Source organism: Mirounga leonina, unplaced genomic scaffold (assembly GCF_011800145.1).
Source record: "Mirounga leonina isolate KUSES-001 unplaced genomic scaffold, KU_Mleo_1.0 Mir_99, whole genome shotgun sequence".
NCBI lineage: Eukaryota > Metazoa > Chordata > Mammalia > Carnivora > Phocidae > Mirounga > Mirounga leonina.
In genome coordinates, this window is record NW_023270971.1 from 5,618,664 (window position 1) to 5,641,338 (window position 22,675).

A 22,675-nucleotide genomic window follows, 5' to 3' on the forward strand; every position below is an offset into this window, starting at 1 on the left:
CAGTTGGCAGAACCATGATTAACTGTCTCTTTTACCTCTCGGGGGCCAGTGGCTGCCCTGCTGCTTTTCGGGGGCATTCCATCGTGGCCCCAACAGGCAGCAGGCAGCCTTGTCTGTCAATGGGCCGCAGCGAAATAATACTGTCAGCACGCCCTCGCCACTGGGGGACGAGTTAGTGAAGAAGGACAAAGACGTACCGTTTAGGAGAGAGGGATCTCTAGAGGAGACTCTGACCTGTCTCCGTAGCGCGGGTCCGAGGGTGAGGACACGCAGGAGGGTTCCTGGCCAGGCCGTGTTTCGCCTGGCTGCCCGTCCACGGGGCATCCTAGCTTTGTTGGCCACCTTAGGTGACGTCAGCAGTGGTTTACCAGTGGGCAAGAAGCTCTTAGGGAGACAGCTTTGTAGGATATCGGAGCTAGAAAGGAGCTGTGGGGCACGCTAGCTGGGGCCACCGCATTCTGGAAACAGGGCAGCCCCGAGCCGTTGACGACGGGGCAGAGGTAATGCTTGCTGTCTAGTGCTCTCTGAGGCCTTGGGCCACACGCGCTCCACGGGGCTGACCCTGGTGGCAGGTTTCCTGATGGTCCGGCCTTTCTGAGTTGCTCACCGCCTTCCCCTCTCCTTGACTCCTCCACCCCCTGCCCAGATTCCAATTCAGAAGAGGCCCTTCCTGCGTCAGTGAAAAACAAGTACGAAGCCATGGATTTTGACAGCTTACTGAAGGAGGCCCAGCAGAGCCTGCATTGATAACAGCCTTAACCTTCGAGGAATACCTCAATACCTCAGACAAGGCCCTTCCAATATGTTTACGTTTTCAAAGAAATTAAGTATACGAGAAGGCGAGAGCGCGAGCGCGTGAGAGAACACACGTGAGAGAGAGAGAGAGAGAGAGACTTGAAACTGCTGTCCTTTTAAAAAAAAATAATCAATGTTTACATTGAACAAAGCTGCTTCCGTCTGTGAGTTTCCATGGTGTTGATGTCCCACTGCCACCATAACGTCCTCGCTTCCGGCGGGCGGCCCTGGGCGCGCCTCCCGGTGCTGGGCCAGCCCCCGTCCCCTCGCTCCCTGCCCGGCTCCCCTCGTAGACGTGCAGCCGTGTGCACCATAACAGTTCTCGTCCGTAGTATGTGATGATGAAATTGTTACTCGTGAATAGAATCAGGATTATACACTCGTTTTTAATTGAAGAAAAACAAAGTATATCCTTCAAATAACGTATTTATGGCTCAGACGTACTGTGCCTGGGATTATTGTATCGCTTCCTTGAGTTTTTAACTATGCACTGTCGTGAGGTGTTTGCCACTGAGCTGCCGTGCTCCCTGGGCCAGGGCGCCCTAGAGGTGCTGGGTGGCTGGCGGGTTGGTCCCCAGGGGAGCGCGGGCTGCAGCCACAAGTCAGAGCAATGGAGAAAGGCTTCTGGGACTCGCCTGCCAAGCTCTGCCCTGTCTCTCACTGAGCACGTATGGGTCCAGTTCCAGTTGGAACCCTCACCTGGTGCCAGCCGGTGCTCGGAGCTTGGGCCTGGCCTGGAGTGCTCGGATCCTGGCAGAGCCTGTAAGGAAGGTGGGGCGAGCCGCCTGATTCTTGTTTTCCCAGGCGAGGTGGGCAGTGCCCCAAGAGGGGATGTGACTTGCCCGAGGTCCCATGGCCAGTGACGGGGCGGAGCAGTGACCCAGCCCAGGCCTCCTGATTCCTGGTCCCATGCTCTTGCAATAGCTGGGGTAAAGATGCACAGTTCCAGGGGCCGGTAGAGGTGAGGCCAGCTACGTTGGGCCACAGGCTAGAGGCCTCTGGGCTTACTTGGAGGGTTAAGTCGAAAGCTGGCTCGCCAGCATTAGGCAAGTTTAGGCTCGGGCATGCGTCTTGATCCAGAGGGTTCTGTGGTTTGCCTATACATGTGGACATGCCATCAGAACCTCAGTGACATACCTGGAGTGGCACAGGCAGGTGATCTGGGAGCAGTCATCCTTCCGGGGCCAGCCACCAACCCATTCTCCTCCTACCAGCTTGTCTTGAGGCAGGGGAAGCAGGAGGGGCATGTGGGGGCCGGGGGTGGAGAAGACAATCTCCAAGGTCCTTTCCAACTTAGACAACATTCTAATTGGGCTTTACTTTAAATTTTATGTTCTTGAGTGATGTCAAAACCATGTCCAGCTTGGATGTTCTGCAGGTGCCTTGGGGGGCCATTCGTGAGGGAAAGCATGGCCAGGCAGGGTATGAGCTCGTTACCTCCAACTTCATCTCATTCGTATGTCAGGGTTCCTTGGGAAATTTTTGTATTAAGAAGAAAAGAAAGAGAAAAAGTCCTGCTTGCTTTAAAAACTTTTGAAATTAACTCAGTAAACTCAACAAGCTAATTTAATCTATTGCTCCTGCCAGGCTTAGAACTTTGAGAATTGGTATTTGATCATTATTATTATTTTTAAGATGATCAGATACCTGAGTAGGTATCCCATGGGCTTGTCCTGGGAGGTGAGCATACTCCAAGCCCACGGAGAAGAAGGCTGGAGGAAGCGGGCTTTAGAAGGAATAGGGAATTTGAGCTCCTGCGTATCAAGTCACTTCCTTCTACCTCCCTGGGCCCCAACTTCCTTTTCTGTGAAATGGACTGAGGGGGAGAAGTAGGCAAGAAGTAGGGACCCTAAGGTCCCTGCCAGCTCTTCTGCAAAGGTGGTCTCTAGCTCAAGATGGCAAATACATGGCTCATGTACCACTATTGCCACATCCTTGGCCAGTGGCAGACATAACTAATCGACCACAGCACTCATGTTCTTTGAGCTTGGGAGTTCTTTTAGAATTCTCAACACAGTGCTCTGGGCAGCTATTACTAATGGATCAGAGTTTAACTAAACCATCTGACATCCTGGTCTGATCTTTGAAAGGTTTCCATCATATAGACCCAAATGGTGGCTGGGTTTCATGCTGGCCCATCCCTGTCTATCATGTCCTGGTCTATGAGAGAAAATTCCCCTAAAGCCATTCATTGGCACAGGACTCCCAATACTGTGACACACAACCCCCACTTGGGTTTGGGGGGGAGCAAGCGGAATAGCGGACATAAAATGTTTGAGGGAGGTGGGGTTTATGAGGATGAACCACAAAAAAGGACTTTTCCACAGCACAGACCTGAACATTGTAAATTCCTTTTACAGCTGTTCACTGCCTAGCACACAGTAGGCACACAATAAATGGTTGTGGAATGCAATAGAATAGAATTTAAATCTGTCTGCTGCCTCCCCTAAGTCCTGATTTGCACCAAGGAGTACACTTAGGGTTCATCCTGTGGAAACCAGTAGGAAGGAACTTGAGATTCAGAGTCTGGAGAGCTGTTGAGTTTTGGCTCCACCAAGAGCGCTGTGACCTTGCGAAGTCACAGAATCCCTCCCCCTCTCCTCTGCTCCAGAAGGAGTTGGACTAGAGGTTCTCTAAGCCCCTCCTACTTGTTTCTTCCTTGGTTTGCCCTAGGTCAGAGATCCTCCCCTGGGCAGGTGGTCCGGGAGGGTAAAGAAAGGCAGATTTTTAGTGGAAGACCAGTCTCCCCCTCCCCTCTTCCTGGGGCAGCTGAGGCTGCCCATCACTTCCCATGGCTGCAGGACACTCGAAGGTCCTCAGATACCGCCCGTTGAGCAGAGCAGAGATGCGAGCATGGCGCTGGGAGGTCCCGTGCCTAAGGTCAGGGCTGGCTGTGGGGGGACTGCTGGCGAAGAGCACCAAGCAGTTTCTGCTTGCCATCCCATCCCTAACAGGCTACAAGGTGGAACACTGACCGAGCCTGCAGACAACCTCTATCCGGAAGACTCATTCGGTGCTGTGTATCACTAACCGAGGAGACTCCACGGTCTCTCCAGGGAAGCTAGTCCACCTTGGTCCCTCGCCCACCACATTGAGGAGTAACCCAGAGGGAGCAGCTGCTGCTAGCGACCATGTCATTGTAGCTCTGTCCCAGTGTGTGCTCTGGACGATGTTTACGTGTGATGCCCTAAAAGCTGGCAGTAGACTCTCTTGACAGCCGCCCACGCCGGGCACGTTGTGCTGTCCGTCTGTGTGCCGGGCTGGCGTTTCCAGAAATGTCCGGTCCAACCGCTAAGTGGAATTCTTCATCTCCTTCCTCAGTCGGTACCAGGCTGAATCAGAATCCTCAGTCTTGGGGGTTCTGGTTACCGAAGGAAAATGCATCAAAGAGGTAAAGAACATGAGTGGATGGAGTGCAGAGAAGGCCCCCACCCGCCCCCGCGTAGCCCATCACACCTTGCTTCCAAGTGTTGAGTCAAAGAGCCACCGAGCAGGTGTCCACATCTGCAGCGGGGCCTTGCAGTGTGGCGTGCGGACCGTGTTGGGGGGCGGGGGGGGGGGCGAGGCAGGGCTTGGGGGCAGGAGGAAGAAGGGAGGAGAGCTCTGAGCTGCAGACACTCAGTACCCAAGTCCTGGTGTGGGGAGAGACGCACTAAGAAGGCTGGCATTGCACAGAGCCTGTGCTGGGGCAAGTTTTGAGAGTGGCTTCTTCTAGGCGTCTGCAGCATGCCCGCCCAGGCCACCGAGCGAGTGGTGGGAGGCGGCGGCAGGGAGAGGGTTGGCATGTGGTCCTTCTGCAGGGACAGGGGAGAACCTCACCCCAGGCCTTGGGCTGCGCTGAAATCACAGCTGAGCCTTCAGCTTGAGAGAGGGGCCGTCCCAGCCGCAAAGCAGAACCAGCCCCGGACGGCGGGTTGATCTGACTCCCTGACATCAAAACTGCAGTCTTTTTCTTACTGTCTGAGAGGTGTCAGTTACCCTCAGATAGGACTAAGGGAGGAAATGGGATGTACAGTAGCAAATACGGTGAACCTCATGGTTTCGTTGGCCAAAGAAGAGGGACTCCCTCGTCCCTTCCCACCGAGGCAGGAGTTGGTGCAGTGTTTAAGCTGGCCGCCAGGTCCCGGGGGGTATTTGCCCACAGAGGTGGGCTCCAGGGCTGTGCACAGAGTCCGGAGGTACAGGGTAAATGGAGGGAGAGCTCGGGGGCTGGGAAACCTACAGAAATGCCCTTGGCTGGGTGAGGGGAGGACCCCCGGGAGCCGGCTGCAGGATATCAGGAAGTAGACAGAGCCTGCCTTCGCACTGAACCAATAAAAGCACTTTGAGAAAACCACAACACTTCAGCCTGGCTCCATGTTTCTACGCTGGCAAATGTGGGTCTCCGGCTGTGTGAGGGACTCTCCTAGGGATTGGGCTGGAGTCGGGAGGGGGGCTGGTCGGCGGGGGGGGGGATCGAGATTCCCTTCCTAAATAGTGGCAGAGCCGATCCTAGGGCCAGCCCTTTGCTGGCCCTTTTGTTGGAGGCCCTAGAGAAAGGGAACAGTGAGTTTAGATCTTGGTGCCTCTTTTTACGTATGTTTGAAAAGCTAAAACTGTCGGAAATGGGTTTACAGAGCAAGTCACCCAACTATAAGCCATCTCAGTGAGAAGCCTGATGTTTCTCACTTGCTGTGTGATCTGGGGCCTCTCTGTTCCCTTCACTAATGAAGGAGAGCATTGGACAGAATGAGCACCAAGGTCCCTTTCGACCCTGATAGGCTCAGGTTCCCACCCGGGAGCATCGGGAATCGGTCACTCACCTGTGAAACCAATCTCACCCTCTGGCTGCGCCCAGCTCGAGTCCCGGGTGAGAGATCTCTGCAGGGCCACCAACCAGCAGTGGATTCAAACCCACCTGGTCCTGGCCCAGTTCCCTTATATGAGGCCAGCTCCCCGGGACAGATCAAAGCCATAGTTTCTCACGGGGATGGTGAGAAGTTCGACCCCAGCTTGGCTAGGTGGCGGTCTCGAATCTCACATTAGCCTTGTCATTGTCCCCACCGAGCAGCTTTTAATCCGACCGTTGTGACCACTTGGCTGTTTCTCTCTTGCTCTCAGACGATACTAGCAATACACTTGTTTTTGTTTTTTGTTTTTTTCAAAACAGCTTAACTTAGGCACTTTTCACACATTTCCTTCAAGTGATTGTAAAACCTCTGGGGCAACGGGAGGCATTGATCACACTGCATGTGTTTAGGGCAGCTTTTGCTTTTTGTTTCTTTAATAATCCAGCAGTGGTGGCTGAGGCTTCGAGGTCTTGGGGGACAGGTTTTCAGATATTCCGGTTCTTCCGATACCTTGCATACCGGAAGCCGCACAGAAATCCACGTCCCCGAACCGGAGGCTTGGAGAATATGGTTTTGTAGGTGGTCCGTCCCTGGGCAGAGCAACACCTCAAAGACGTGTTTCTATGGTTAAACCCCCTCTGTGCTGTATGTTTTGTCAAAGGATCCTGCAAGGAAGCCTAACAGAGCCTCCTTTCCCACTTGGCCAGCCTTGCTCACGGCTGACTTGTGAAGGGATTGGTCAGCTTCCACCTCGGCCCTTTGCCTTATCAACGTCTGGTCGCCCTCTAGTGGCCAAAGACTGTATCCACCAGCTACCCGGATGGAAGGCAAATAAATCCTTTCGGCCACCTTGCTGTCCAACACCAATTCGGGGAATTAAATGTAACGGCCTGAGTGAACTGTCTATGTGTTTAGAACCCAGTGTAACACCAGTCAGAAGACTCCAGAAGCAACCACTTAGTAGACTGAGAAGCACACTATAGTTATTCTTTGGGCAGAGGAGACAGGAGTGGACCCTGTGTCCAGGTGCCCGGGAGGGGTTTACTCTAACTGCAATACTAGCAGCCCAGCTGCTGACCTTGTTAAGTGAACCTCTGCAAGGTGGCCCGCACTGTACCCTCGGGGCGAGCAAAGAGGTTGGGTGTGAGGATTCGGGAGCGGGGGGGGGGGGGGCGGGGGGGCCTGGCCGTGGCCTTTGGTATGGTCCACTGAATAGCCAAACAGGTCTTTTGGTTTGTTTTTGTATTTTGTATTTAAAAATTCTTGTCAAGTGTTTTTGTGTTAGGAATAAAAAGTCATAAACAATTCCCAACTTTGTTCCTTGAGGGGTGTTCTGATTCCGACGGAAACAGGTTGGCGATCTCAAGGGGTGTGTGGTCAGGGCGGTCAGTGGGACAGGGAGGCGGACCACCCGCATTTCCAGATGGTCTCTGGGGAAGATGACCGTCCAGAAGTCTGGCTCCGTGCAGTCTGCTCTGGAAATTCACCCCCACCTCCTCGTGCCACGGTGTTAATATTGGCTTGGAGGGTCTGCTTCCTCCAGAGGCGGCTGCAGAGGGTGAAACCGACACAAGATCCCTCTCCCCAACCCCAGGTTTCTAAAGAGACGGTGTCTGTGGCTAGCCTTAATCGACTGGGCGAGGGGGTCCCTATGGTCCCTTCCAGCGTTTCCAAATCTTGGACTCAAATCCTTTTCTCTTGGTGTGACCAGGCAGCCTAGAGAATTCTGAGCAATAGGGAGCCGGGGCTGTCCCCGGCTCTGTGACAGGGTCAAACCAGGGAGTGGCTGAACTTGTCAGGTTTGGGCATCCCCAGGGGTACTACTGTAGGGGGCATTATCTATTGGGAAGCTCAACAAGGTAACTACAGCCTGGGGTGCGTGAGCGCAAGGCTGTGTGTGTGTGTGTGTGTGTGTGTGCCCGCGCACGCCTGTGTTTGTGCGTGTGGACTTACATTGATGCATTTCTTGAGAAAGGTGCAAGAATTTCACCTACACAGAGGGACACATCTGCTTTGTTATTTATAATAGAAAAGCTAAATTTTAATTTTTTAAAGGACACTGCTAATGATTGAGAATCGAGTTTTTAGTTTTGCTATTTTTTTTAATTGGTAGAGGATTTTTATATATTTTTTCCATTTTGTTGGGTTGTGTCCTTATTTATATAAATACTTTATCTGTAAGAGGCAAGGAAGACACCTTCTTTGCTTTTAATTATTGTGGTTGTCATCGTCCCTATTTTATTTCCGGTGTGATTTATCTGTCTTACCTTCTAAATGAGAAACCGTTTTCCTGTATTTGTACATTGTCAGATTCTATAGTTTCATAGGTAATTTAACCAAATTGCTCTATGTATTATTATTCTGTGAGTATAAAGTTCTATTTTAACGTCTGTAAATACTTCAGAACTGGCTTCTTTCCTCAGACTCCCACTGTGGGGTTATTGTTTACATCACAAAAACTGTAGAATCTCTATGCTCATGTACTGTAAATAGTGAAGTGATCTGCTTATACATAAACTTAACAAATACACTATGGAGATTAAAAAAGAAAATACCACCCACAGCCCCATCTAGGTGTGACTTTATTTGTCGGCGTGCTTGCTGTGAGGGACACCCCGCCTGCTAAGTGGGAAAAGGATTCTGGTTTCGGGGTCACTTTCCCGGAGAAGAGCCTGGTCAAGGTGGGCCCCGCAGCCGCCCCACCCCCAGCCCTCTAAGCTGTCACATTGTCACATTGCATGGCGACGGTGATCGTGAACCAGTCACACTCAGCCTCCCCCAACAGCCATTCCGTGACCAGCTTTTCGCCATGACTTTTCGAAAGTTCTCCCGCTTTCTGCACAAGGACTTCTTTGTCTGGCTACAGCTCCTTTTTCACACGAGCACACTAAATAAACATGCGGAAAGCGATATTTTGACATGTTTTTAAGCAAAAACACCAACTGACAACTGCAAAACAGTTTCTGGTCCAAAAAAAAAAAAACCCACAGACACACAGAAAAAACCGTTTCTGGCCAGAGGATCTGAAGAGCAGACTTGAGCTGTGTGCTGCATGTGGGTGACTTTGAACGGTTTTCCTTTGCTCACTTAGCCCCAGCGGGAGCAGTGAAGACATGACTCTCTGTCTTGGACATGTGTGTCATTTCCTTGGTTTCAAGCTCTCACGGATTTAGCCTGTATTTTGCCTTAAAGCTGCTTTAGCTTTATTTTCTAGGTGCAGTTGGAGTGCAAGAGCCCCATGGATTCCCCATGTGCCCCCAGAGGGTGGAAACATTGGTGAAGAAAATCATAGATCCACGAGAACAAGTAAAATAAGCCGTTCTATTTTATGTTCTGTGCAAGCTATTTCCAAGTTGTTGATTTCCTATGTAAACTAGCTCTCGTTTTCAGATGATTTATTTTCGCAGTCTGGAAACGGTTTGGATTTCTGCAGTTGGAGAGAAGCCCATCATGATATTTCCTGTACAGATGAATGGGGATGTTTCCGCTGTGCAGCGGGGTACTGTGACTTGAGTTGGTCTTTAGCGAGGTTATCCATGGGACTGATCACTCAGTATCTGTCGCCCCCTTGCTTGATGGTAAAGTCCAGGAAAGCAGGGCTGCTTCTCTATTCATGGTAGGGTGCCCAGCCCAATTGCTCAGGAATTCCTGAATGGACGAGTGAATGGATCCTATCCATGGCCTGATGACACAGCTAGGGAGGCAGCCAAGCCATGGAGTCACAAAAATCCCTTCAAAGATGCACTCAATGGTGTGGGAGATGTAGAGGCTCAAGACCTGTGTTTGAGACCCAACTCTGCCACTTCTGTATTGTGCAAACTTGCACAAGCCACCCCTTCGGCCCCTGGTTTCCCCGAGTATGAAACAAAATGATCTGCTTAGATGAACTCAGAGGTCCCTTATGTTCTAAAAAGGCTGATTCTCAGAAGCAGTATGGTGCAGGGAAAATGGTTACAAGCCAGGAGTCTGGTGCCAGGCTGTTTGGCTTTGAGTCTTGACTCCACCACTTACCAGCTGGGTGTCCTCGGGCAGGTTTCTTAACCTCTCTGAGTCTCATCCTCATGTGATAAATGAGGCTAAGTGATAGTTTCTAACCCGTAGGGTCGTGAGGGTGAAATTAGGTCGTGAACAGTACCTAGGACATCATAGGAGGTGCTTAATCAACAGAAGCTGCTATCCTCATGCACCGTCTTATTGGTGCTAACCATAGCCCTGTGAGAGGCATGGCGGGGACTGGGACTCTCATGTGACAGATGGGGAAGGCTGAGGACTGGGGAGAGCAGAGGCAACCTGCCCAAGGAATGGAGCCAGGACCAGCATCTGTATGTTCCTGAGTGACACTTACCTCTCCTCTTTACCCTGCCACTTAACCACTAAATGTGGCGTGCTTGGGGACATGTCGCTGTTGAAACACTCTGAGGGTGTCAATTTCGGGAGAGTTAAAAGATGAGGGTTCCAGACCCAGCTCCCTAGTGACATCCCGACCTGCGAACGTGGGCAAGGCTCCTGCGCCAGGAGCCAGGAGTGATCCGCTATGGCAGTCACAGGGCCATGTGCTCTGTTCTCTGCGACTCGGGGCATCTGGAGGGAAGCGAGGGAACAGTGCCACGAACTTGGCCCAGCTCATGCCTTCACTGGCCTTCATTCCTCATTTATGTAAAAAGGGAGGTTGGAGGAGATCCCTGGTTTACACAGAGTTTGGAGAAACCCTCTGGTTCCCTCCTCCAAGCAAATGCTTTAATACGTTAGCCGCTGCTTTAATACATTCTCTCTGGGAGGAAGAAAAGTTCTAGAGCTATCTTCCACCTTGAGAACCAGGGACAGCGGAGCATGAGGCGAACAGGTAAATTCAGACTATGGGACAACTGACAGTGTTTCTGCAACAAGTCATTGGCCAAGGAAAAAGTGGAAGGAGCGCTTTTGTAGATTAAAAGAGGCTTAAGAGACATAACAGTTAAAGTGTGAAACTCCTTTGGATCAGAGTCAAGCAAACCAACTAATTAGGACACTTTTGCAACATTGGGGGCAAGGCGACGAAGGATAGGCTGGGCTCCCCAGAAGGCAGCTGGGCTCCCCAGAAGGCAGCCTCTGCAGTGGTCTTGGTCTGCAAGATGCTTATTAAGGAATGCCCATAGGACAAACACCTGCGGAAGGGAAGGGAGTAGGAATGGGCAGAGGGAGAAGCTGAGCTGTGATGGAGCTCCGGTGGCAGCCTTGGTGATCCCAGCAGGAATCCTGGAGCTAGAAGGGCCCTTTGGAGTTGTCCCATGAGGGGCCAAGGTGGCTGCGCCTTAACAGGCATGGGTCCATCGTTGTGTGTAGGCCATCCTGGGAAAGGGCGTGACCTTGGACAAAGTGTCTCCTTGCAGCTGAGGTCATGTCTGTGGGACAGCACTGAGAGCAGCAGGGACCGCAGGTCCTTTACTCTTCAGGAAAGTGTCTGTGCAGCTCATCACGGCCTCTACCACAACTGGATGTGAGGTGTTCATTTGCTGCATGTGATAATAATGTGGTTATATTAGAAAACACCCAGATGTTTTTAAAGATGTGTAATGGAGGAGTGAAATGGTATGTCTGAAAGGTGCTTGTAAATACTTCAGCTAAAGAGCCTGGGTGGCTCCTTTGGGGAAGAGCATACAACTCTTGATCTCGGGGTTGTGAGTTCGAGCCCCATGTTGGGTGTAGAGATTACTTCAATCAATAAATACACTTTAAAAAAAAAGAAAAAAGACCATCAATTTAATAAAGAAAATACTTCAGCTAAGAGAAAAAAATGCAAAAGAAATGTAAAAGGATGGATGAGCAAATGTGGCAAAATCTTGATATTGGAATCTGGGTGATGAGGAAGGAGGGAGGGATTCGTTGTACAATTCTCTACTTTTGAGGATGCTTGACAATTGTTAAAAGAAAACAAACAATGAAAGTATAAGAACAAAAATGATTCTAAGCAAGCAGGTGAATCTGGCCTTAATGAAATGTTTAATTGATATCTATGCAAGCTAGAATGTTGGTTTTAGCTCAGTAAAATACTCAAAACAAAAAATGTTTGAACACCACTAGATAGGATGTAAACTAAACTCTCTTTCAGCTTTCAAATCCTATTACTCTTTTACTTCTCAGGCAGGCTTTTGGTTTTCTGCTGGCTTGGGTAGTCTCTTTCCACGAAGGGTGGTGCCATTCCGTTCAGCGGATGCTGGTCAGCATTACTGGATGCAACAGGACTTGGATGCAGGGGCACCCCCTGCTTGGCCAGAGCTGCCCCCCGGCTGATTTCCTACCGCTCCTGCAATCAGACAGAAAGAGGACCCGCTAGGTGAGAGGAGGCTACCATGCACTTCCCCTTTGCCCCAGTTTAGACCAAGAGTTGCAAACTCAGGGGCTTTGCACGGCTGACAGATAATCACACATGTAGAAGGCAAGCCAAGAGAAACCAAGAATGGGAAATAGGATAAGAATAAGGAAAAGAGCGGCACAATCGTGATGATAAATGGCAACCAGCACTTGTCACCACTGTCTGAAAGACAACAGGGAGTGGTGGAGACTGGGGCAAACTGGAGAGATCCCCTGTCCTGTCTAAAGGGGGCAGTTAAAAGGTGAAAGCCACTCAGCTCCAGCTCACTGTTGTCCTATAAAAATGCAGACTGATGTGGCTGAATACTAATCTTTTATTTTATTTATTTATTTAAATGTTATTTGTTTGTCAGAGAGAGAGAACACAAGCAGGGGAAGCAGCAGGCAGAGGGAGAAGAAGACTCCCTGCTAAGTGGGGAGCCTGATGTGGTGGGGCTCGATCCCCGGACCCTAGGATCATGACCTGAGCTAAAAGCAGACACTTAACTGACTGAGCCACCCAAGCATCCCGAATTCTGACCTTTGAAAAAAGAAATGCTGGAGATCTGGATTTTTAAAATCTGAAATATCCCAATTTTAAAACATGGACAGCAAATTCACATAAAGAGAATGCAGGCCAAACAAAACATATCTGCAGGCTACACGTTTGCACAGACCTGCCACTAGCCCCAAAGACAATTTGCAAATTAGAAAAAGATTCATCTTCCTCAGGACACTTTACTGCCATTTCTGGAAAACTGTAATAACCATACAAAGCTATGATGACTAGGGGCGCCTGGGTGGCGCAGTCGGTTAAGCCTCTGACTCTTGGTATAGGGCTCAGGTCGTGATCTCAGGAACATGAGATCGAGCCCCACATTGGGCTCCACGCTCAGCGAGGAGTCTGCTTGGGATTCTCTCACCCCCTTTCCCTCTGCCCCTCCCCCTGCTTGCACTCTCTCTCTCCCTCTCTTTAAAATAAAATAAATAAATCTTAAAAAAACCCCAAAAACAAAAAACGAAAAAACCCAAATCTATGGTGAGTGTCATGCACGGGACACCTCCTGGAGCTTTGCAAAAAGCAGCCCTTGTGAAATACAAACGGTAGCCCCACGTTTGCAGCCACTGGTTTAGAATCTCCCCGTGATGCCAGAGCCGAGCTGGAGCCATGACGGGGTCCATGATAAGAACACGGGTAGAGGGGCAGGTGTGCAGAGGTGGATTTAAAAATCCAGTCTGAGTGGGGTCTGGACTGTGAGGGAACTGGGCTCACACAGCCCGCAAAAGAGATGACCCGAGGGAGGGAGAGTGTGCTGTGAATCGGGAAGAGCTGGAGCAAACAAATCGCATCTGATTCCTGAAGGCGGGACTATGGCCGCTAGGTGGACATTTCAACAAGGAGAAGAACTGCTGCTCAGGGAAGAGCCTTCTAATAGTGGTACTGAAAGAGGATGTCATGTACGGTAGTGAGCCCCCCGTCACTGGTAGTGTGCAAGCAAAGGCTCACAATGGTATCGCGAGCATTCAAACACCAGACAGAAGGCCAGAAACACAGCCCCTCAAATTCCTTCAGCCTGTAATTCTAGGTTTGCTCCTTGGCCCCTGCGTAGGGCCCTATGTGCCCAGCCTTGGAATTGGAATCTGTCCTGCATCGGCTGGCGGACAGTCGGGAATCCTAACTGGGAGGCTCAGTCCTGGGAACGAGGCTCTTCCACTGACTGTGCCTTGGCCACAGTACTTCCTCTCAGTGAGCCTCAGCACGCCGCCGTGTGCAGAATGAGGGCACTAACGGGCCGGGGAGGCCTGCGTGGGACCACACGGCTGGGGGCTCTGAGACCAGGCCAGGCACGCTGTGAGTGCTCCGTGTGTCCACACACCTTGCTTGGCTGCCTTTTGCTTTTGCTTCTCCTCCTCCAGGGTCTTCATCTTAGCATCGTATTCATCGGCGAGCGTCTTCCACTCCTTGCGGTTGTTGGTGATCCCATCCAGCATGGGAGTGATCTCCTCGTGGAAGCGGGAGAATTCCTGGAAGAGAGAGAGCCTCTGGCACAGGGGCCACACCCCAGGGTCCAGTGCAGGGGAGAGGCTGGGCTGAGCACGCCCACCACAGGAACAAGCTGCCTGGGGCGGCGGGCTTCCCGTCACCCAGTGGTCTGCGTGCCGATGCTGTGGGGCCTGCAGTCAGCAAGAGCCCATCCATCCCTCTCTTGCTTAAAACCCTCCTGTGGCAGCCCCTTGTCCTTCAGGACGAAGTGCAAACTTCTTCACACAGCTTCCGAACCCCTCCAGGACTGCTGCCCTCGCCCCTTGACCATTTTGAACCCTCTGGGTAAGTAGAGTCCTCTATTAGAAGCTCACAAAGCCTCTCTTCCACCTCTCACTTCATCGTAATGACTCCCTTTGCCTGTGTCCCCCAGGGGCTGTGGCCTTGGAGAGGGCAGGGACAGCGGCGCCTTGTTCACAGAGGTGGCCCTGGCACAGCACAGGGTCTGGGGCATAAAGACACCAGGAAACACTTGCTGAGAGAAACTGGGGTTTGTGAAGGGGATTCTTAAGGCCCCTTAACTCCAAGAATAAAAATAATGCCTTGGAGCATAGCACGTGAGAGTTTATGAAGCGCTTTCTCGCCTTTGATCTCCAGAAACTCCTGGGAGGTGGGAAAACAGGCTGCCTCCCTCCTAGATTTTCAGGGGAGGAAATCAAGATGCAGGTTGATGGAGTTGATTGGCTCAAGGTGAGAACGGCAAATCCAGGGCCCACTGCGGAGTTCCAGCCAGAGCCAGCTGTGCTCAGAGCTCCTGGGTTTGGATCCAGCTATGCCACAAGCTGTGTAACCGTGGGGCGGTGACCTACAGAGCTCAGCGTCAGCCATAAAGTCAGGACAGTACAGTACCTACCTCACAGGGCTGTGATAGCGCATGCAGGGCGTTCAGCCTCGCCTACCTGGTTTTGTAATCTTGCTGATGATAGTGGGGAGCACGGTTACACTGCCCTGTTGCTCTGAGGACCCCAGTTAGCCAAGGTATAACAGAGAAGCACTTGTCCTCCCCAGCACAGCAGAAAGAGCCTGGGACTAGGGATCAGGTACCCTGGCTCTAGTCCTGGCTCCGGGCTGACTCCGGCGATGCTGGCCCTGTCATTTCTTACGTCTGGCCTCTGCCTCCTCAGGTTACACATGACCAAAATAAAAATAACAAACGGAAGGTAGATGGTGGCACAAATCACATGGAGTTGGGAGCAGTGAGTTTTCAGTGGGTTTTCTCCAAGCAAGAGCTCAAAGAAATTCCAGACGATCTTTTGACAACTGGTTTACCTTGACCTATCACATTTCCACCAGCAAGGGAAGTTAGGAGGGTGTGTGTCTGATACGCCTCCCCCTTTCCTGTCTGAAACCACATGTAGTCATCTGTCCCTATGGCGTTGAGCAAGTAGAGTGGGTGAAGCTCCAGGCTCCGGCCTGGGTAGATAATCACTCAGGACCCCATCGGGCTGGACTGAGGACCAAATGCCAATGCAGATGAGAAGCTCTTTGTAAACACCCACCGGTCACTTGCCAGGGTTTATGATTCCTGATGGTGTTTGGGAATTCCTGGGTTTAACAAAGACACCTTGCTGGGCCTGAGAAAGCCAAGGACCTACCTTGTAGACAAAGGTGCAAACAAAGTCAATGAAGCCGACCTGAAGCTTGGGGAGTTCATCCGCCTTGTTTCTGTCCATCATGGGCTGTCATGGAGGAGAAAAGGTTAACTGTATTGGGCTCCTCCTGGCATGATGCATTAAAAGGGACCCACCCTACCTAGGAAGCTTTCTTGTTCAAAACAAAACAAAACAAAAAACCCAACTAAACCTGAACTCATCAAGTTTCCAGATCTGACTAGCGGTTTGCAGGAAATAGGGGGATAAAGGAACATATTAAATAACACCATGAGAGTGCAATCAACCCAGTCCAGACTGTGGGAAACTACACAACAGAAGACCCACGGTCTTCAACAAGCAAACACATGGCAAATAAAAAGAAAAAAACAAAAACCAGGAGAAAATCTGCTCTGTCTTGAAAGAGACTCAAGAGACAGGACAACCAGAGGGAGTGTGGTCTGTGACTGGATCCTGATTTGAAAAAATCAAACCTAACTATTTTTCTCACTCAATCAGGGAAAATGAACAGAGATTAGATGATAATACAGCATTATTTCTAATTTTGTGAGCGTCACAATGGTATTGGGGTGTGTGCGTGCCTGCGCGCCCCACGTGTTTTTCTTATCTCTTAGAGACCCGCACTAAAGTCTTTATGGAAAAAATGATAACATCTGGAATTTACTTTAAAATACTTCAACCAAAAGATAAGAAAATGCCTGAGGGTGGAGGGACAGATAAAACAAGAATGGCTGTCTCTAGTGGTGGTGGTTGAACCTGGCTGATGGGTCTCTGGAGTTCATTCACTAGACCCTTTACGTGTTAAAATGCAGAGAAGAAAGAAGAGAGATCCAAATCCATGGCCCCATGCTACTCAGGTCGGGACGCTCCCTGCTCAGTTGCACTTGGCTCACACCCCCCCACTGCCTGTGCTCTCCCTTCGGCCCTTCCCAAGCCTCACGTGGGTGCCCCCGCATCCTCAGCACTGCCCCAGGCTTCACCCATCCCCATCTCCATCAGTGGCTCTGTCCTCAGAATGTCGCTCCCTCCTACCCCGCCTCTGCTTCCCAGCCCTGCCCTTGCTCAAGGCCTTAGTGAACCTCTCACTGGGCTCTTCGTCTCAGTGACTGCCCTAGCCAAGCCTGCTTTCAGTGTTGATGGGTGCTCAGCTTGCCAAGGTCTTCCCCTTGTACGCTCTGTACTGTTAACACAGGGCCTGGGGAGGTGGCCTCCTAGACTGTTGGAACCGGGAGGAAATCTGTTTTGGGGTCCCCTTGTCCATCTCTAGTTAGCTGAGGGAGCCAAGGATACGTACCGAAACTTGAGAAGGGCTTATGATTTAGGACGGCACACATTTGCCGAGCCCACTTCCAGAGTTGCTGCTTAGGTGGGTCTAGGATGGGGCCTGTGAATTCTCATCTCTAATGTGTTCCCAAGTAATGAGGTTGATGGTGGTCTGGGGACCATACTTTGAGAACCAGTGCATTAGGAAAAGGTCATCTCTACGGTAAGATCACACATGCCTATGTCAGGGGGAACATCTGTCCATCAGGATAAGAGCATACACACTCAACATCGGGCTGACGTCCCCCCCCAACCCCTACTCACGATGGGGTTCTGTTGCAGTACACTGCGCTCAAGGTCACCTTGTTCCCAGAATTCGGCGGCAACCAGCAGAGCTACCTGCAGTAGGCAGATCCCGCCCCCCGCCGACAAAGTCAAGCCCCAGCCCAGATCCTCCTACCCCTGCTCCCACCCTTCCTAGGTTTCCAGCTCAGCGAAACTTAACCCCCACCCCTGCCTCGCCGCCCCCTTTGTCGTCATCACTGGAGAGGCACTAAAGTGGCTTCCGTGTCTTGGCGGATGAGGCGAAGGTGGGCTGCTTCTGGAACTGGGAGTCCAAGCCACATCGGCTGCTGTCATGATGCCGGGACTCCCCTCCTCTCAGGTCAGGAGGGCTCCATACCTTACTCTGCACCTCCCAGGGCTTGGTGATGGCCGAGAGATCACAGGCGGTCATCATCATGGCCCTGCACACAAGGACACCATCCATCAGCCCAGAGCTAATTAAGGCTGCAGGTGCTGGTTAATTCCAACTTTCTGTCCTTTCTCTGCACCACATTGCAAGGACGGGGTCACTGCTGCATTGCATCTGGAGGTCGGGCTTTGAAGCCAGACAGAGGTTAAAATCCTGCCTCTGTCAATTACCAGCGGATTGGCATGGGGCAATTAAACCAACCTCTGTAAGCCTCAGTTTCCTTATTTGTAATAATAACGGTACTTTCCTCATAAAATGGGTGCAAGATTAGATGAGATAAGGTGTATAAAAAATCTTAGCAGAGGGCCCGGACATAGTATGTGCACAATAAATACTGGCGATAATCGTGAACATTTATTGGGTTTTTCTTACGTGACACGCACTGTTCTAGGTACTTTGAAACATCGATTTCATTTCAATCTCAGCACCTCTTCAGAGTTCTTTCTCTCCTGTCTAGTGGAGACCAGTGTTTCTCAAGCTTTATCTCATCATCCTCCACCTTCCACATCAAACAGCCTCTATACACATTTTTTCTGTAATCACTCCACCATGAAATCTTAATACCATAGACACACTGTGTATCTGTTTGGAGGGCCACAGGTCACCTTAACACCGAAGGCTTTTTTTTATTTTTTAAAGATTTTATTTATTTATTTGACAGAGAGAGACACAGCGAGAGAGGGAACACAAGCAGGGGGAGTGGGAGAGGGAGAAGCAGGCTTCCCGCTGAGCAGGCAGCCCGATGCGGGGCTCGGTCCCAGGACCCTGGGACCATAACCTGAGCTGAAGGCAGATGCTTAACGACTGAGCCACCGAGGCGCCCCTACCTAAGGCTTTTTGCTTCACCTCCAGGAACTGCTTTTTGCCCGGGGTGGGCAGTGATAGCACCCCCATTAAAAATGCATGGTATAAGAAGTACCACATCAGTCATTTCAGGAAGCCTTGCATGAAGAAGTAGAGGGAGGGATTGGGGAGAGAAAGAATGGAAAGATAAACTCTTAAAGCAGTTTCACAATAATAGGAAGAAGGTAAGACAGGTATTATTACCTAGGTAGGTAGAGTAGAAGACAGAGAAGGAGGGGACAGAGACAAAGAACTGGAGGAAGGGGGGATTTGGAGAGGGTGTTTCAGAGCTGGGGGCACAGCAGCATGCACATACGGGGTGGGGATCCAGGCTCGTGTGGTGTGGACATTGCTGGGAAATGGAAACTGTATCCGAGAAGCAGTGGAGAGCTATTGAAGGTCAAGGACGTGGTCATGACCTCTTTCAAGCTGTGCTGCAGGAAAGCAGGCTGGCAGCACCTGGAGGATGGTGCAGAATGGAGGGCGTGGGGAGGAAGGAGAGGATTTGCTGCGGTGATTCCGGGGAGGGCAGCAGGGCCTGACCTGCCGCTGTGTCTGCTGGTCAAGCCGCCTTGGTGGGCTCCACCTGATTTGGTGAGACTTGGTGAGGCAGGTGGGCAGGGGCTGGGGAGAGGGGCTAGTTGGAGAAGGCTGGGGGTCTTGCTATTTGGATGATTTTACAGTTAACCAGCTGTATCTGGCATAATTTATATAAGCTGGTCTGGGAAGCCTTCAGAATTACTCATGGAACAAACTGGTGGTCGCCAGAGGAGAGGGGGCTGAGGGAATGTGCAAAAGGGGGGAAGGCGAATGGGGAGCCAGGCTTCTAGTGAGGGATGAATACGTCAGGAGGACGAAAGGCACAGCATAGGTAAGTATTGTCACAGTGTCGGATGGTGACAGACGGGAGCTACGCTTGTGGGGAGCACAGCATGACCTACAGAATGGTCCAATCACTATGGTGGACACCTGAAACCAATGTAACATTGTGTGTCGACTGCACTTCAGTAAAGAGTTATTCAGGAAACACTAACAGGTTTAGTTATCTCTCATCAAGTTAGCCCTCGAAAGTTCGTAGGATTAAGTAAATAAGCTTTCAGAACTGCATACATTTCTTTTGAAACACCTTCATGCTTTGTAATAGCTTCAAAATATGTGCCTCTGCTTCCTCTCAAGTGTCGCAGACCTGCTACCCTCAAATAAACTAAGCAAATGAATGTCTGGCCGTGCACATCGGAGTCCCCGGCTTCCTGTCACCTGGCAGTGTCCACACTTTCAGTCCACGGGTAGGTGTGGCTTCAGGAGAACACTGGATGTTTACTTTCCTTGGCGGGAGAGTTGGTGTGAAAATGACTCCCACAGCTGGGGAAACACACCCGGTGTTTTACAGACAGAGTCTGTGGGCCTGGGAATGGGGGAGCAGGAGAGTGAGGACTTCTGGGCCCCAGAAAAGCAAATCCAAAGCCTCGTGCCCTAAAGACAAGGCACTGCATTCATTTCAGCACCATCTCCTTAGGTGCCGTGGGGCCAAGGTGCTACGCTAGGTCTTGGGCATCCAGAGAGTCTGGCAGAGAGCTCACAGGCACTCAGAGAATAGACAGCAAAAAGTTGTCATCACAATATGCTAAGGGAGATGGCAGAAAGAAGTACAAGTTTTAAGGGGGGAAAAAAAAATCCGAAGGTGAGAGCAACTAGCTCAGGTCAGGGGGCATGCAAGAGATGACAGTGGAGCGGGGTCCTGAGGGGTGCATAGGAGTTCTCCAAGAAAGGGTACAGTAAGCAGAGATGTAGTGGAGAGTACGCAGGATGGCCCAGGGCAGAGGGTTGTCCAGGAAGGGACTGTAGGGAGCCTCCATCTATCCACCCTGTACCCATATGCAGACGACAGGCAAGAGCTGGTTCACAGGCTCCCTGCTGTCAGAGAGCTTACCCACGCACTGGGGAGTCACGCATTTACCACACTAATGGATGTGAATGTGTAAACATTCTCTGGGGGAAAAGAATTCGATTCTCGGAAAACAGGTCTGAACTCGGAGAACAGGTCTGAACCGTCAGGGAGGGCTCCCTCACCGAAGTGACCGGGACGTGAGGTCTGGAGACAGTGTAGCTGTCCATTTGGTAAAGGAGTGGGTGGGCAAACACATTCCCAGCAGAGAGAACATCCAGTGCAAAGGCCCTGGTGGAAGGAAGCCTGGCACATTCAAAGAGCTAGAAGGTTGGAGGAGCTCAGGAAGCAGCAGGAAATGGGGGGAAGACGAGGCCCAGGGGACAGCCAGGGCAGGCCCGCAGAGCCGGGGCGGTGCCGGGGGACCATCTTCATGCCAAGAACAACAGGAAAAGCCTCCAAAGGAGAGTTTGAACAGAAGCCTGAAGCAATCAGATTTGCATTTTACGGGGTCACCGTGGCTTTAGTGTGGAGGGAACAGGAACACCAGCAGTGAGCCCAGCCAGGAAGCCATTGCAGGACCGGGACAAGTGTCCGGATAAGCAAGGCGTTTAAGAAGTAAACTCAACAGGGCGTGGGGATAGATGAGACGTGCATAGTCAGGAAGAGGGAGGTGGTGGCATGGGGGAGGGCAAAAGACAACGGGCTTACCAGGCAGAAGAGAGCAAAAGTCACAAAGACTTTGTATGTGGAGACATGTGAACCTTAGCCTCTGGGTAAGCAAGAGACATCAAGAGGAGGAGGGCATGGAATAAATGGAGAACAGTCTATAAAATGCCATGCAGGGGGGGCACCTGGGTGGCTCAATTGGTTAAGCATCTGCCTTCGGCTCAGGTCATGATCCCAAGGCTCTGCACTCAGCTTCTCCCTCTGCCTGCTTCTCCCTCTCCTTCCTGCTTCTGCTCTCCCTCGCTATCTCTGTCTCTCTCTCTCTCCAATACATACATAAAATCTTAAAAAAAAAGTTCCAGGCAGGGCTTTGGAATCAGAGCAACTAGATCTCTGCTCTTCTCCTTACTTGCTGTGTCAGGGCAAGTGACTTCATGTCTTTGAGCCTCTGTCTGTTGCTTTGTAAAAGGAGATAATCATATTAGATTGCATCATGAAATTCTGACTTTGTGGGTCAAAAACAATCAAAAGTCAACAATTTCATATGGTTCGATGTAATACATGCGTCCTACGGGCTACTGTGACCATCTCATAAGATGATCCTGTGAGTGCGCACATTGTCTTCATTTTCTTTATCATCACCTTCATCACGTTAACCACGGTCGCCCAGGTGCGCAGGGCTTGCTGATGGAAGCAAGCTGAGCTCCTGCTCACCTGGCCGATCGTCAAGGCAGATCTCTCTTCTGCAAGGCTGTTCGGCTCAGTGGCGCTTCTCCCCGACCCCTGGCTGGCCTCTGAAAGCATCCCAGCCCACCCAGCAGGGCATTTAGACACTCCTGGAATTGCACCGGGCCTGGAGGGTGTGGCCTGCCAGGGAGGGCCTAGGGAAGCCTGAGAAAGCTGTGGGTGTGCAGGAGAGGGAGAGGGTGAAGGTTTCCGGTTCCTGATGCTCCAGTTATGCGCATGTGACACTAGGTAAGTCCTCACTCTCTCATTTGCAAAACACTAGGCCAGGGCTGGCAAACTTAATCTATAAAGGCACAGACTGTAAATAATTTCAGTTTTGCGGACCATGTGGGTTCTGTTTCAACTACTCGACTCTGGCATCGTGACGTGAAAGCAGCCGGAGGTAAGTAAAGGCAGAGGGCCCAGGGCACAGGATACTTTTAGGGGCCTGTGACAATATTTGAATTTTAATTTATTTTCAAGTCAGAAGAAAAAAGTAATATAATAATGATGGAGATGTAAGAGTGAATTCAGCCCACATTATATTTGTCTTTATACCAGCACAATCATAAAATACCATTTTATTTATTTATTTATTTTAATGGAGGAAGAAGCCACAGACGCAAAAGTGTCTAGGACCCACCAAAATCATAATGTGACCATCTGTAGAAAAGTAAAATGTTACTTATGGGTATTGAAATGTGAACTTCTTATACTTTTTGTCAGGAAATCTTTTTTTTTTTTTTAAGAGCTTATTTATTTATTTGACAGAGAGAGACACAGCGAGAGAGGGAACACAAGCAGGGGGAGTGGGAGAGGGAGAAGCAGGCTGCCCACCAAGCAGGGAGCCCGATGCGGGGGCTCGATCCCAGGACCCTGGGATCATGACCCGAGCCGAAGGCAGATGCCTAACGACTGAGCCACCCA

At 50.9% G+C, this 22,675-nt stretch overlaps 2 protein-coding genes across 6 annotated transcripts in view; one reads left to right on the forward strand and one right to left on the reverse strand.

Moving 5' to 3' along the window:
- The window catches only part of LOC118006797 (peroxisome proliferator-activated receptor gamma coactivator 1-beta-like), a 111,679-nt gene extending 103,492 nt beyond the window's left edge, over window positions 1-8,187 (forward strand). For 2 of the 5 annotated variants that reach the window (XM_034999573.1, XM_034999569.1), the window contains one exon: window positions 647-8,187. In XM_034999573.1, the coding sequence (XP_034855464.1) occupies window positions 647-747 (101 nt within the window). In that variant the 3' untranslated portion in view covers window positions 748-8,187. The remainder of the gene's footprint in view (window positions 1-646) is intronic. The other 3 variants (XM_034999572.1, XM_034999568.1, XM_034999570.1) reach the window with 2 other exon arrangements.
- A 3,640-nt stretch (window positions 8,188-11,827) lies between these two features.
- The window catches only part of LOC118006722 (rod cGMP-specific 3',5'-cyclic phosphodiesterase subunit alpha), a 57,123-nt gene continuing 46,275 nt past the window's right edge, over window positions 11,828-22,675 (reverse strand). The window contains exons 18-22 of the mRNA XM_034999478.1: window positions 17,554-17,617; window positions 17,196-17,270; window positions 15,594-15,677; window positions 13,832-13,979; window positions 11,828-11,907 (exon numbers count right to left, since the gene is read on the reverse strand). Of these exons, the coding sequence (XP_034855369.1) occupies window positions 11,828-11,907; window positions 13,832-13,979; window positions 15,594-15,677; window positions 17,196-17,270; window positions 17,554-17,617 (451 nt within the window). The remainder of the gene's footprint in view (window positions 11,908-13,831; window positions 13,980-15,593; window positions 15,678-17,195; window positions 17,271-17,553; window positions 17,618-22,675) is intronic.